We start from the raw sequence: 14,282 nt of genomic DNA, 5'->3' as shown, positions 1-14,282 counted from the left end.
AGCAGATGGAAGATCTTTCTCTCTCTGCCTCTGCTTCTCTCTGTAGATCTGCCTTTCCAATGAAATAAATCTTAATAATAATAATAATTTTTAAAATGTTCAAATGGGTAAGGGAGCCAGGGCAGAGAATACTGAGTGAACATCCATAAGTTGTTTGTCTCTCCTTCTCTCGCTTTGGCTAGCCCACCTAGACCTGGGCAGGACACTTGAGTGACTGAAGGTCATTACACCTGAGCAAACAGCGTATGCTCCACTAGTGCTGAATACGGACAGCCCCAGTTCCCCTCCACTGAGAAAGCTGTGATTTTATCTGCAAGGACTTCGACACTGACCTGACGGGGACTGAGGATGGGCCTGAGAAGAACTTGAGGTCCTGGGCTCATCCCAAGCCTTTCAGTGAAGCCAATGAGGGTAACACTCCGCAACGTGCCCCTGTGCTCCTTAGAAGTGCAATTTGCCTAGGAACCAATAAGGGGGACACACAGCCTAGGTCCCCAAAGGGGGTTCTGAAGACACTAGACACAGATTCACACTGTTACCCCTTTCTTTATCCACCCCTGCCCAGCGTATTCCCCCTGTTGTCCCTCTCCCGGGGCCCTGGCTGAATCCAGAAGCCCCCTATGCTGTGCAGACAGCAAGTCTAGCTTTGGAGAGGGTCAAGGTAAGTTCAATGCCCTGACAGCACCAATCCCTGCTCTAGTAGGGCAGAGCCCAGCAACAGAACAGAAGAGCTGCAGTGTTGTGCTCATAGCCCAGCCTGGCGTCTGCTCTGCCTGGACAGGTAGAGGACAGGTAAAGAGCTGGCTGCGGGCACTTGCTTGTGGAGGGTGGCTCTGCACAGTGTACTTAGTGCAAAATGAGCGACCAGTGGCCCAAGGGTGGACATCATGTTGGAGCCATTGGCTAGGGCCCAACAGCAGCCAATGCTGGCCCAACAGCATCATCTGCTGGCCACTGGGTGACATACCTCCCTTCTACTGTCCAGGCCCAACCAGGGCAGCCCTTTCTCCATCGGCATACCGCCCCCAAAGTGGAGGGCACCCTGGGCGAGCCAGTCCCCTTCAGAGCCCATGCGCTGGGCACGCTGTGTTACCCTGGAGAGGTGCAGGCACTGTCTTGCCTAAGCAGTCATCAAGGGCACACGCCCCACGGTGGCTCCCGCATGCACACCTCACAGTCTTACTTTCCCTAAACACGTGTGGCTCCTCCTCGGCATCTTCTCACCCAAATCTTTCGCCTTCCAGGCCAAACTCCTAAGGGCAGCCCCTGAGCCTTCCCGTGCGGAGTGAGGAGGTCACCAGCTCACACAGAGGAAGGTGAAGGGATTTGGTGAGTGCCAGAAAGCTTGGCGCCTCTTCCAGGGCGTACGAATCATTGTGACCACCACAGGCTCAGGTGCACCAGGGGGCAGGCACATTCTGTGCCCTCATCAGGGGCTGCTCCACTTGACTTCACAAACCCCCAAGGCAACTGAAGCTCAGAAAGCTGTAGCACCTTGTTCTGGGTCACACAGCCACCAAATGGAATAGTCAGGGCTCCGGCCCAAGCCATCTGGGGCTGGCAGCTTTGGTCTTGGCGTGACATGACAACACATGTGTGCCAGAAGCAGTTCCCGTTCATGCACTCTGTTAGCGAGTGTGTGCTCTTTGCTACGCATCTGTCACATGCCAGTTCTCATTGGGCCAAGTCTGCTGCACCAGGCCTGAACCATTCCACCTCTCCCCGCAGCACCTCCGGGCCCACCCATCGAGGAACCTCAGAACAGGCCACAGGTGGGAGCCCTGAGCTTGCCTCCTCAGCCCACAAATGCTGAGCGCCTGCCTGGGGCACCACGGCACAGCAGAGGAAGAGATGGCCTGGCCCCACCTGCAGGTGGCAGCTGCATCCCTCACTGGTGTGCCTGTGCTGGCGTCCTGTCTCCTTGCCACATTCCAGCTTCCCCCGGAGGCAGTGCCCACAACTTTGGGCCATGCCTCCCACGTGGGAAACCTGGATGGATCTCTGAGATCTCGCCTTTGGTGTGGCCCAGGTGTGGCTGTTGTATGTATCCAGAAGATAGGCACAGTTTCTCTCTCTCTCTCTCTCTCTCTCTCTCTCTCTCTCTCTCTCTCTCTCTCTCTCTCTCTGCCTTTCAAATAATTACTGAATGCAAATTCTGACAAAATTGATGTAAACTTGCATCTACTACGTCTGCCCTCTTCCCTTGCAAGTCCTTCCCACCCCATGTCAAGCAAAGCGGACAGTGGAGAGAGCTTGGATGCCAGAGACCCGCCTCCCTGTCCAGCTTCCCGGAGGGTCTGGAGCAGGGCGGAGGGGCGGCGGGGGGCACTTGGCTGGCTGCTGGGAGGCTTGTGCACTTGCAGGCGCAACCGCGTCTTCCTCTGGCCTCTGCTTCTTGCCCTCTCTGAATGGAGAATGAATTTTGAGCACCGCCACGGAGGCTGCGGAGTAATTGGAAAATGTGTCGAACAAGCTGCTGTTTGCGCGGCGCGCGCGGCCCGGCGGCCCTGCGGTGTTCTCCTCCCCCGCGCGCCGACGACGCAGGAGCCACCGAGGCAGCCCACTCGGGCGCGGGGTTCCCTGGGGGCAAGCGGATGGAGAAGGCTCCAGCAGCAGCAGTGCCCTGACACTCCAGCTTGCCCCGCACAGCCGCACCTGCCGCTGTTTGACCCCCTCAGGCTGGCACCTGGCCTCGCCCCTCGCTGTGCAGTCCCTCTGAGGCTCTGCCACAGGCTGACCCTCTCGGGGTCCCAGGCTGCTCCCTGCAGGTGGGTTGCGGAGCCTGGTCTGTCAGTGAGAGCAGCGTGGATCCGCAGCCCCTCCGGAGACACCTGCTCACCCTGGCTGGTGCCCTGCCCTCCCACGCTGGATCCTGGGCCCCATTTGCATGCTGCTTTTTGTAGAAGCCACTGGACCTCAGGGCTGGGCGGTCCCCAGCTGTGTCTGGTTTTAGCAACGTCCCCCTAGGAAGGGACATATCTCAGGATGGCCCTTCCTTCCACCTCCCACTTCTGCCTCCAGCCCCTGGAAGTCCTGCTGGGAGCCTGGGCAGCCTCCCCTTCCTCCTATCCCGCCCCTCCCCCAGGGATCCTTGACCCACAACCTTTGTAGTAGCTCTTTCAGCTCCATTTAGCTACACAAATGGCTGGTCACAGCTCACTGGCCCCAGATTTGCCAGTGATTTTCTGTTAATTTACTGTGGCTCTGTCCCACTGTAACACAGGAAAAGGAGGCATGCTTGTTCCCAAACTCCTCTCCTGGGGTCAGTGGGACACACAACAAAACTCCATGTGAGCCACGCTGTGCTTTCCTTCCTGCCCCAGGTTGGGAGGAGTCACAGTTGTGAGAGTCCCAGAGGAATCTCCTTGTCCCCAGAAGAAAGCCTGGCGCTTCCGGCCAGTCCCACCCCTGGCCTGCACCTCTAGCAGATGGTGGGCTCCCCTCCGCCTCTGAGAAACCCGGGCATGACCTCTGGCGCACCTGCCCAGCTCTTGGCTCTGCCCAGCCCATTCCCCTGTTCAGAGACCAGCCTAACCCCCTTCCCACGTAGGGGTACGCCTGATACAGAAGTCTCCTGCTTTGCTGCCCAAGGCTACCAAAGCCCCCCAAGCCCTGGCAGTCTCTTTTGGTCTGGGGCAGAGAAAACCGGTCCCATCTCTGCACCACTACTGAGGCCGCTCCAGCTGCGTACATCAGTCCCTTTAGCACCATGAGCTAAATTCTCTCCTGTCTGAACTGACGTAGCACCAAGTGTTGGCCAACAGTGCACCCCTGGATGAAGGGTCCCTGCGTGATTCAGCTCTAAGCTAATGAATCCTCTTTCTAACCAAACCTCATCACCAATTTAGATTTTCCCAATACCTCTTCTAACAAGCACTCCAGGCCACAGCTGACTCCAGCCCAGCCAACCAAGTCACCTTCAGAAAAGGGTGTCTTGTGTGGCGATGGCGCCACCTGGTGGTGTGTGGCGAAACCGCCTGAGCTCCTGGAGTGGAGAGGGAAGGTCCCGCCGCTGCCCTGGAGCTGGGAAGGACTCCGGCCAGCTGTCCAAGCAGCCTCAGGAGGACTCTGCAGAATGCCCGCTCACCTCTTCTCCACCTGCCGCCTCCCTCCAGTGCCAGCAGACAGGCCAGGTCCCTGCTGGCCAGCAGGCCTGGCATGAGCCCTGTCTGCCCTTTGACTCCTATCCAAGCAGACACCTCAAGCCGCACCTGCCAGCTAAGGCCATGTGACTGTGCCCCGCTTCCCGCGCCCCCAAGGCGCGCGCGCGCACACACACACACACACACACACACACTCTGGGCGGTGCCCCAGCACCAACCTGATGAACGCACCCCGTCCGAGCCAGCTGCCGCCGCATTGCCCAAAAATATCACTCAGCATCCAAGGCCTTTCTTCCCTCCAGACTCCTCCTTTTCTCTCTCTCTAGTCACCAGCCCCACCTCAAGCCGGCTCCTGATCCCTGGTCCTCACCAGCACATGGGGACATCGCTCGCATCTAACAGGCAAACGCTTCTTCCAACATCAATGCAAGCCATGGTCAAGTCCTCCTTCCCAAGGGCCCCACCGACACCCGCCCCCTTTGCCCAGCGCCCTCTGGGCTGAACAAGGAGAGCAGGTGTTCTGCCTACTTCCGCAGTGAGCCGGGTGGGCCCAGGCACCACCATCGCCATCTCCAGCTAAGCAGTTCCCCATCGGCAGAGCCCTCCAGGGCAGGGGTCGGGTGCTGGCCTCGACACGAGTTCACGTGGACTCAACTCTGGCTGTGCCATCTGCCAGTGTGTAACAGCAGCAAAGTTACTCAGCTGCTCTGAACTTCCTGGGCCTCGTCTTGTAAACTGGAACTCATGCTGTTTCCATCCATTCATTCATTCATTCGTTCGTTCATTCGAAAGGCAGAGTTACATAACCAGAGAGATCTTACAGCTCCTGTTTTACTCCCCAAATTGCCATCATACCCAGAGCTGCACTGCTTGGAAGCCAGGAGCCAGAAACTTTTGCTGGACCTTCCACACAAAGGGATAAGGGCCCAAGAAGCTGATCCATCCTCTGTTGCTTTCCCAAGCGCATCAACAGGGAGCTGGGCCAGAACTGGAGCAGCCAGGGTTCAGCCCAGCACTCATATGGGATTCCAGCCCCTCGGGAAGAAGTTTAATGTGCTGTGCCAGAGTGCCAGGCCCTGGAATCATGCTTTTATGTCGAAGTGCCCCTCGCTTTTCTTTCGTCACCCACAAGTTCCCCTCGTGTTCAGCATTTCTCCTTTGGAGCAGTGAAATGTGAGTCCACAATATTTTCAGTCCATCTTCTTTGTCCAAATGGAAGTTTCCTAAGGAAATGAATCGGCACAGCATGGATCACATGTCTGCCTGCACTCCCCAGGCCTCGCTCAGGACCCATACATATTAGGATGCAGTTTGAGGAAGGAGACTTTAGGGCCGGGCCAGGTTAGCAGAGGGGCTTAAGCCTCAGGCCTCGTGCCGTCTCTACTGACATTCGCATCGAAGCGCTTCTGGAATTGAACACTAGAGTACATTTTATGCGCTCAGGTAGACCCGAGCACACAGTCCCCGCTCGGTGAACAGGAGTTATTCTAGCAGATGCCGAATGAGATTCTAAGCAAAGAGGCTGCACATCATCACTACCAACTTCACAGTAAGAAAAAGCTAAAACGTAACGACTGTCATGTATCACTCAACCAGCTGAGCTCACAGGGCACACTGCTGGCCTGAAAATCGGAGATAAAGAGAGCGGGTCACCAAGAACCAGGACCACCAGACCAGATGCCCCAGAGCCAGGCACAGGGCAGGATCCTGACCACTCACGCGCTGTTGCCGTGTCGTGCCAGACAAGCTACAGACCCAGAGGTCTCACCTTCAGAAGCCCTGCTGAGTCCTCAGAGAAAACTCACTTTTCCCGAGGCAGAGGGCAAAGTAGCCATCTTCAACTATGTCTGAGGGTCGGGGCTCTGGAGTCAAACGTAAGGCCTTCACGCGCAACGCTGGCGTTCCATGTGGGCACCGCTTCATGTCCTGGCTACTCTGCTGCTGGTCCAGCTCCCTGCTAACGGCCTGGGAAAGCAGTGGATCCGCAAGCACTTGGGCCCCTGAGGCCACATGGGACACCCAAATGAAGCTCTCCTGGCTGCCATTGCAGCCGCAGGAGGGGTGAGCCAGTGGACAGATGCTGAGCCAGTGGACAGATGCTGAGCCAGTGGACAGATGCTATCTCTCTCTCTCTCCTCTTTTCTCTCATGCTCTAACTCTACCTCTCAATTTCAAATAAATTTTAAAACAAATAAATATTTTTGTAGCTTTGCCTTCTCCGCATTGGAAGCCTAAATATGTAACTCCAGTCCTTTCTCTCCAGCCTTCCAGTCTTTCCCCAGATGGGGTGCACAGTCTCACTCGTGACCTACCTGCAGAACTAGACACTTGACCCCTTCGCAGCACCGCTCTCCTAAGGCTCCTACATAACAAAGCTCAGGCTCTGTTTAAGAAGGAGTTACCAGGGAGGCCTGAGGACAGCAGGGAAAAGCAAGGACATCAGAGGAAGCGTTTTTAATATTTATTTATTTTTATGGGAAAGGTAGAGTTACAAAGAGAAAGAGACAAAAAAATAAATATTACATCTGCTGACTCACTGCCTAAGTGGCTACAATGGCTGGAGCTTAGCCAATCTGAAGCCAGAAGCCAGGAGCTTCTTCCTGGTCTCCCATGAAGGTGCAGGGTCCCAAGGCTTTGGGCCATCTTTAACTACTTTCCCAGGCCACAAACAGGAAGCTGGATGGGAAGTGGTATAACTAGGACATGAACCGGCACCTGTATGGGATGCTAGCACTTGCAGGCAGAGAGTAAACCAGTTGAGCCATCTCACTGGCCCGAGTCGGAGGACACAACTATAGCACACTATAAACATAGCTTAATTCCTATCCAGGCAGAGTCTTGTGCTCAAGGCCTGTCTTCCTACACTTCCTTTCCCCGATACATCACTGCTACCTTTCATCAAAAAAAACTGAGAGGCGTTCTAGAAGACAGCGTGTGTAGTCTGAAGGGAAAGAGCAAGCCTCGACATCAGACGTGCTAGGGCTGAGCCACTGCAGCAATCAGCCTGGAGAAGTACGAGAGTGACCACAGCCAAGGGCTCCGCTGGGGAAAGGAGCAACATGCATGTGGGCGGAGAAGTGCACACTGTGAGGGAGACGCGGAGTGCTAGACATCAAAAATGCTGTGTCAGAACTGAAGAATGCCAGTGAGGAACTGCGGGTAGACCAGAAGAACTAAGGGAACACTTCGTGACTTTCAAGAAACGGGAATAGCAGCCAAGACAGAAAAAGAGTGGGAAAAGTGGAACTGAATTTCCCAGAACTCTGGGTCACTTGCAAAAGGTATAACATACTTAAAATGGAATGCCAAAAGGAAAACAAAAAGCCAAAAATGAGGTAATAAAGGGAAAAAGATCTACACCTCCTCATACCACATTCAAATGCAGAAAACGACAGACAAACTTAAAAGCTCTTAAGAGAATTAGAGGGGAAAATAGAAGATCCAGGATAAGAATCACATCCAACTTCTCTCCAGAAACCATGTGAGAAACGTCAGAGTGAAAAATTTAAGAACTGAAGGGAAAAAACAACCTAAACCAACCTAGACTTCCGCAACCTGCAACATTATCTTAAAACATGAAAGAGTAATAGTGTCTGTCACAGTCCATAAGAAAGTGAGGGAAGCTGTAACTAACAGATGATCCTTGCAAGAAAGATTAGGAGTTCTTCAGAGAAAAGAATAATAGAGGAAACACACAGAGAGAGAAAAGCAAGGCATTGAAGAAGAAATAAATGGAAACAAAATCAATGTTTGCAACAGAACAATCACGCTTCCCTCAGGAAGTCCTCCTAGCTCAGCCCAGGAACCTGCCTTTGTCACCAGGCCCACCTGCTGTCCATCTTACCTGCAAGGTTGCCAGCCCCTTGAGGCAGCCAGCATCTAACAAATAAATGAATGGAAAAGCACTCCCACCAGCATTGGGTAGGTGGTTAAATAGCACGTCTCTTTATTAGCAGTTCAGAGAGGAGATTCCAGTGTCGCCATGTCACGATGAGGGGCTCACCCGCTGGAATCTCCCACATCCCATCAGTCCCTCGTCGGGTCAAGCAGGAGATGGATGGTCCTCTGACATAGGCTGCTCTGGACCCTGCAGGACTTGGCCCTAGAAAGCAGACAGATGCCCAGGGGACACATCTGGGAGATGTGATGCCTCCCTCCAGCCCTGCTGCTCCGCACATCCACAGAGCTTGGTCCAGAGAGCAGAGACCACAAAAGAAAAGGCAGTGGTGTGACAGACTGTAGGCCAAACCTTGAAAACATCCTTAAGCCATTAGCCAATAACTGAGATGGCATTTGCCCCAAGAAGATGCCCTGAAGAGACACCTGTGGCAGTGTCACCTGCCGTTGACTTTGCACCCCTGGACCCCCATACACAGCCATCGCTAGGATCAGTAGAACCAGGCACAAGCAACCAGGCCAGCTGTGATTCAAGGTTCCTTTAACTGCTGGCAGATCCAAAGCCCAAGAGAGATTCCCCTAGCTGTCCTGTCTTGTGACTCAAAGCAAGGCCTGGAAACTTTGAGCAATGCATAGTGGCAGGCTCCACCATAGCCAATTAGCCACACAATCCTAAGCCCATGAGCAGCTCAGCAGCTGCTCTCTGACGCAAGCCAACCTGAAAGTTGGCTGTGTGGCCAAGGCCCAAGGGCCCCTGCAGGGCTCCGATTGCCATTAGGGGAAGGCTAAGCCTCAGGGTCAAATTCATCTTTTGCGTCTGTGTGCAAGAGGACTCCATCTGCCTCCACACCTGTTGCGCTCTCACCTTGTTCTTAGCATTCCGAATTGGAAGATCTGAAACTGGGGTCCTCAGTCGAGTCGCAGGTAAGATGGGAGATGCTGCAGGGAACAGAGGAGATGCCGGAGTGGAAGGGAGGGTGCCTGGGGGCAGGGCTTACCCTACCTCCGCACAGGGGCTGACAGCATGTGCCTTGGCTGTTGTCAGAGTCCAGAGAAGAGGCGTCCAGCTGGAGCCCTCGTGGGCTGGAGGTTCCACGTAGGGCTGACAGAGCCCCAAGAATGTGGGGCATAGATAAGGACAGCAGGCCTGGGAGCTGCTGCTGCTAATCTTTGTACAAGGACACTGGAGCCCTGCAGCCCCTCCACCCACCTTCCTTCCTTCCATTCTGCTTACCTGCGTCTCACCTGCTCAATCCGTTCCTGCATGACATCGTTCGTCAACTCACTCGGCACTTGGAAGATTCGGGTGTGGCTGCAAAATGCCATTCAAACATTGGGGTCCTGGGGTTCTTTTTCACCAGTGGTAAAACTGCTAGGGCTGCAAGCCGATGGGCAGTGGCCCTGGCCCCGTGAATCTTTGAGATGGGCCCTTGCCTTTCTTGGGTCATGGGCACAAAGGTGTTTTATTGAGTACTCCTGAGCCACCCTGGGATGCTGAGCAGGGAGCAAGCAGGAAATAGACCAGGTGAGTGCCTTCTCCAACATCAGCAGGTCTGTATGGCTTGTAAGGCACAGCTGCTGAGTTCCTGTCCAACCTCAGGATCCGCGTCACGTCACATCCCTCCTGAGGCATCTCAAGCATTGTCAAAAGGAACATCGCAGCTCCTCTGTCATTTTTGTTATGTGTCACACACTAGAGGTGAGGATTAGCCTGACACGCCACCACATTGGCACCTCAGATGCCTATTTTAAAAAATTTGAACTAATCTGGGGTGCTGGCATGGAGACATAAAAGGCTATTCCTCTTCCACTCTGTGGCTCTGGCACCCCATGTGAGCAGATTCGTGTGCCAGCTGCTCCACTTCTGATCCAGCTTTCTGTTTGTGGCCTGAGAAAAGCAGCGGATGATGACACAAGTTGTTAGGCCCTGGCCATCCATGTGGAGGACTCTAATGAAGGCCCTGACTCTGGTGCAGTCCTGGCTGGCCATAGTGACCACTGCCGAATGAATCAGTGCGTGTAAGATCTCTGTCTCTCTCTCTCAATCTCTCTCTCTCTGCTTTTCAAATAAATAGACTGTTATTTTTTAAAAAGTGATTTTGAGATGGAAACAGGAAAAAGAGACCTCCATCCGCTGATCCTCTCTCCAAATGCCTGCAACAGCCAGGGCTGGGCTAGACCAAAGCGCAGAGCCCAGAGCACAGTGTGAGTCTCCCACGTTGTTCTGGTTAGCAGGGATGCAACAATTGGAGCCAACATTGCCAGGAAGCTGGGGTCCAGAGCCCAGCCGCACCCCACTGAGGGGCTCAGCTCCGAGAAGTGGGCGTCTGCAGCAGCAGCTTAGCAATAACACTGCCAACTAACGTTACATAACCAAAACTTGTGGTTTGGAGGTAGCAGAAGTCAGGCAGTTTGTTGGTTTAAATTTCTTATAGAAAGCCCAGCATGGAGAAATATGGAATCAAATCATGAAAAAAAAATTTTAAAAAAACTGATTTGTATCCCAAGATTCAAACTACATGTGTCATGCAGTCAAGAGTTAAAACAAGTCTGAAGGTTACACACATCATCCAAGTCAAGGAATGCATTGCTGACAGGTGCAGCGTGCAGGCCTGCCCGACACAGAGCAGCCTGGACACCAGTCTACCACATGCATGGACTGGGCTTGCACTCTGCAGTGCATTAGCCCTGATTCTTTCCAAGAGCAGAGCAAGGCTGGCCGCAGGGTGGGGAGAGGGCAGGGAGAGGATGGAGAGGAGAGGACGCTTGTACGGTTCTGCCAGCGACCAGCCACAGCCCACCATCCCGAGCCCCAGCAAGCATGGGCACCAGGGAGGACATGGGAGATGGCTTATTTTCTTTAAGCTCTTAAAAGTGCAGCCACGCCTCAACAATTCAAGTGCAAAACTAACAAAAGTCTGAAAGATGTTCAGAAGCATTTAAGAGAAAAACCTTGTGTTCCAACCCCTCACGTAAGTGAGAGTTGTAGAAAATAGCTGAGCTTTCAGCATAGCAAAAATATTCCCTACGGCCCCAAGGCAATGCCAGCAGACAGGGAGTCTTTGCAGAAGGATGGCTGGGGCACCTTACCTCCACCGTATAAACTGAATTCGTGTTCTCTCCTCCAGGACCTCTTGACTCTGATTGGCTGACAGATCAGACTTTGAGAGATGGTGCTTCACCTATGAGATTCCAATGGGGTTCCTGTGGATGCTGCCTCAGGGACCTCCCTGGCCCGGAGTCCCTGACAGGGAGCCATCCCGCCTCCCTCCTAGCCCTTGCTCCCTCTCCCACGAAGGTGCTCTCCAACTCCGTTACCACGTCTCTGGTGACATGCACGTCTTGGCCATGGATGGGGGCTGAGTTGCTGGACATCTTCTCCTTTATTCCCTGGGAAGCCTCTTCTTCTGTCTGCAAGGTGAGGAATTTCCCTCTGGAATGTTATTCTGCTTTCAACCCCAAGACCTTCTCATCTCCTTCCCTTTTGTTCTTCTCCATCGCAAAATCACATGCCATGCACGTTCACTCAACAAGTTTTTCCTGGAATACCTTGGGCTGAATCCCTCAGTCCCAGATGCTTGAGAAGTATATGGGTTTGGTGATAGCAATGATTCATATCTTACCGGGACATAAGTCTCATTGTCCTCAAAAGGCACTAGGGTGAATTAGACAAAGCATTTGGCAACAGAGTTTCCCAGGCCCACGGAGAGAGGAGTCCAGATCCCTACACCCACCAAGGCCGGCTCTCTAGACCTGGAGCTACTCTGAGCCATGGAGAAATCATACTTACTTTTTTCAACCAATGTTGTACTACAGATACTGCCTCGCTTTCCACAACTTCAATGTCCTGGAACAAATAGTTAAGTTGATGACCTCAGAAAATCTAGACACTTATCCACTCCTCCACCCTCACTCCTAGTCAGTGTTGAATGTTGTGGGGCTCCCACCAGATTGCCTAGGTCCATGTGTGAGCAAATATATAAGGAGCAATTGCCCATGGTGCTTACCGAACTGGTCTTTGGTGGAAAGGGGAGCCCTGCACCTTTCCGTGTGAGGATATATACAATCCATGTTGTGATGATCATTTTTGGACTTAAACCAGGCCTCTTTCTTGACACCCTCCTTCCATTGACACTGCCTGAGAACTCCTACAGGACATGAAAGTCATTGAAGGCGGTGGCCCCTGATTGGCTGACCAGTGGTGACATGACAATGACCCCTTTTGATGTCTGAGGTCAGAATGGTGATGGAAGATGAAAGTCAGAAGGCTCTTCCTAGCTTAGAAATGGAGAGATGAGAGGTAGGGACCAGGTATTTCTACAATAAGCCTGAGGAAGACGCAGGGGGATGTTTACACTAACCACAGCTGGACAATCATATTGGGGTGGGAGGCGGGGAACTGATGGCTTGACCAATGCCAAAACAAAACGAGATTTTGCAAACCAGGGGATTAAATCAGTGTCAAAATGGCCTGGGACCTCTAGACATTCATTGAAAACAAAGCCAGGATATTTGTTTCCTATTCTTGACCTTACAGATGGGAGAAGATTAATTTTTGTCCCCCTAGAAAAAGAATCAAAGAAGGGGAGTGAAATTTTTTCCAGGAATATTCCATGTTTTTCCTTCTTTGTGTTCAAAAAATGTTTTCTGATTAATTCTATTTCAGTGTTTTTTCCATACGGAAAGTGATGTGGAAATAAGAAGAGGATTGCATTGTGATATCAGAATTGGGGGCAAATAGTTGATGGGGTCAGGTAGTTACCGTATGGATCTGGAAAGTTCATGAGGAAACTGAAGGAAGTTTACAGTTTCACAAAAGATTCTGCAAACGTTGAGCCTCCCGAGAGAGGAGTAACTCACCCCGGAGACCATTCCTGGAGCCTCAGAATTGGCAGTCATGATTCTATCTCTACCAGTAACTCTTCATGTGTCTTCTCCCAGTCTAATTTTCCATCTGCCTGGTCCTGGTTTGTTTACCTTAAAACGAAAGGGATAATACTGCCCAATTTCTTCAAACTCTAGTATTCTATAAATGTGCCTTTCTTTCTCTTCTCAAGACCACAGAAAAGCTTTATCTCTTCCCAACCCCAACCATCCTAGCCACTCTATCTCTGCCCCCCACCCCAAGCAACCCTCTTGATTTTATACCTTGACCGTATGGAGGGGATAGAGTAGACAAGATTATGCAGAGACCTGAGGCAAACGAACCAACACTCACATTTGAAAAACTCCAGTGCGAGATGCTCTGTACGGTGGCTGGGAAACCTAGGAAGCCTACAGCCTTTGGCTCCACCATTCTGGCTGGAACCCACATGTGACCAGGGCACAGGAGAGGAGTGAAACCAGCTCCTCTCGAACTCAACCCAGCGCCTTTGATTTCACTCCCTTAGTGCCAGTTCTAGTCACATGACCCCACCCAAAGCCCAAGGGACACTGGAATCTGTAGAACAGCAGATGAAATCCCTTATCCCTGTTGCTGTCTCCCAGAAATTGTTCATATTATTATTATTATTTAATCTGTAATTCTAGAACAATAGAATTCAAAAATAAAAACTAAATGAAGAATTCAAAAATAAAAACTTCATTCAATGAAGTTCCTCTCCTCCCCCTCTCTCACCCCTTCAACCTTGTTCTCATTCATTTCACAAATTAGATTTTCATTAGTTTCTATACTGGTTATGCTGTGTTTGTGTCGTCAAAATGAAGCAGGTACAGGAATCTATTCTAGCTTCTTAGTGCCACATTACAAAAAGCACAAAGTAAGATGTATAAATGTATGCATAGCTCAAAAATGTTTACACACACACACACTACCCCATTTGAACACTTCCCAGATTAAAATGTGTGACACTTGCAGTATCCCAGCAGAACCCAGTAAAGTCTCCCCCAACAAAGGTAACCTTTTACCTCTCTCATAACAGGTTAAGTTTGCATAGAGACACATGACCCCTTCACTTAATGTTATATTATTATTGCACAGAGCTGTAACTTTATTATTTCATTTCTGGATGGTATCATTATATTTGCCATGATGCAAATAATCAAATTTAATATTGACAGGCATTTGCATTCCAGAATAATGCTGCCCCCAGCTAAGGGCAACTACTTAGGCTGCCTTGTACCTAGGCAGGTGTTACACTACTGGGAGAAAAGCAGCCAATGGCTGGCAGACATTCTGGGCCTGGTGAATGCCAAATTTTTGTTAACTGTATCAGTATGTCAGTGTAGTTGCGCATTCTGTTTTTTGAAATGGAGAAGGTTTGGGGGAGACTCTGGGCCAGG

At 51.8% G+C, this 14,282-nt stretch overlaps 1 protein-coding gene across 1 annotated transcript; it reads right to left on the bottom strand.

Moving 5' to 3' along the window:
- Positions 1 to 8,866: 8,866 nt before the first annotated feature.
- Positions 8,867 to 12,204, bottom strand: SPATA19 (spermatogenesis associated 19). The gene is made up of 6 exons (XM_012929261.2): positions 12,008 to 12,204; positions 11,791 to 11,847; positions 11,319 to 11,411; positions 11,091 to 11,182; positions 9,235 to 9,312; positions 8,867 to 8,939 (listed from the first exon to the last, which is right to left on the bottom strand). Exons 1-6 carry the CDS (start codon positions 12,083 to 12,085, stop codon positions 8,873 to 8,875), a joined length of 465 nt encoding a protein of 154 aa, XP_012784715.2. The 5' UTR covers positions 12,086 to 12,204; the 3' UTR covers positions 8,867 to 8,872.
- Between the last annotated feature and the right edge of the window lie 2,078 nt (positions 12,205 to 14,282).

Source organism: Ochotona princeps, chromosome 4, assembly GCF_030435755.1.
Source record: "Ochotona princeps isolate mOchPri1 chromosome 4, mOchPri1.hap1, whole genome shotgun sequence".
Taxonomy (NCBI): domain Eukaryota; kingdom Metazoa; phylum Chordata; class Mammalia; order Lagomorpha; family Ochotonidae; genus Ochotona; species Ochotona princeps.
This window is presented reverse-complemented; position numbering and strand designations above follow the sequence as displayed.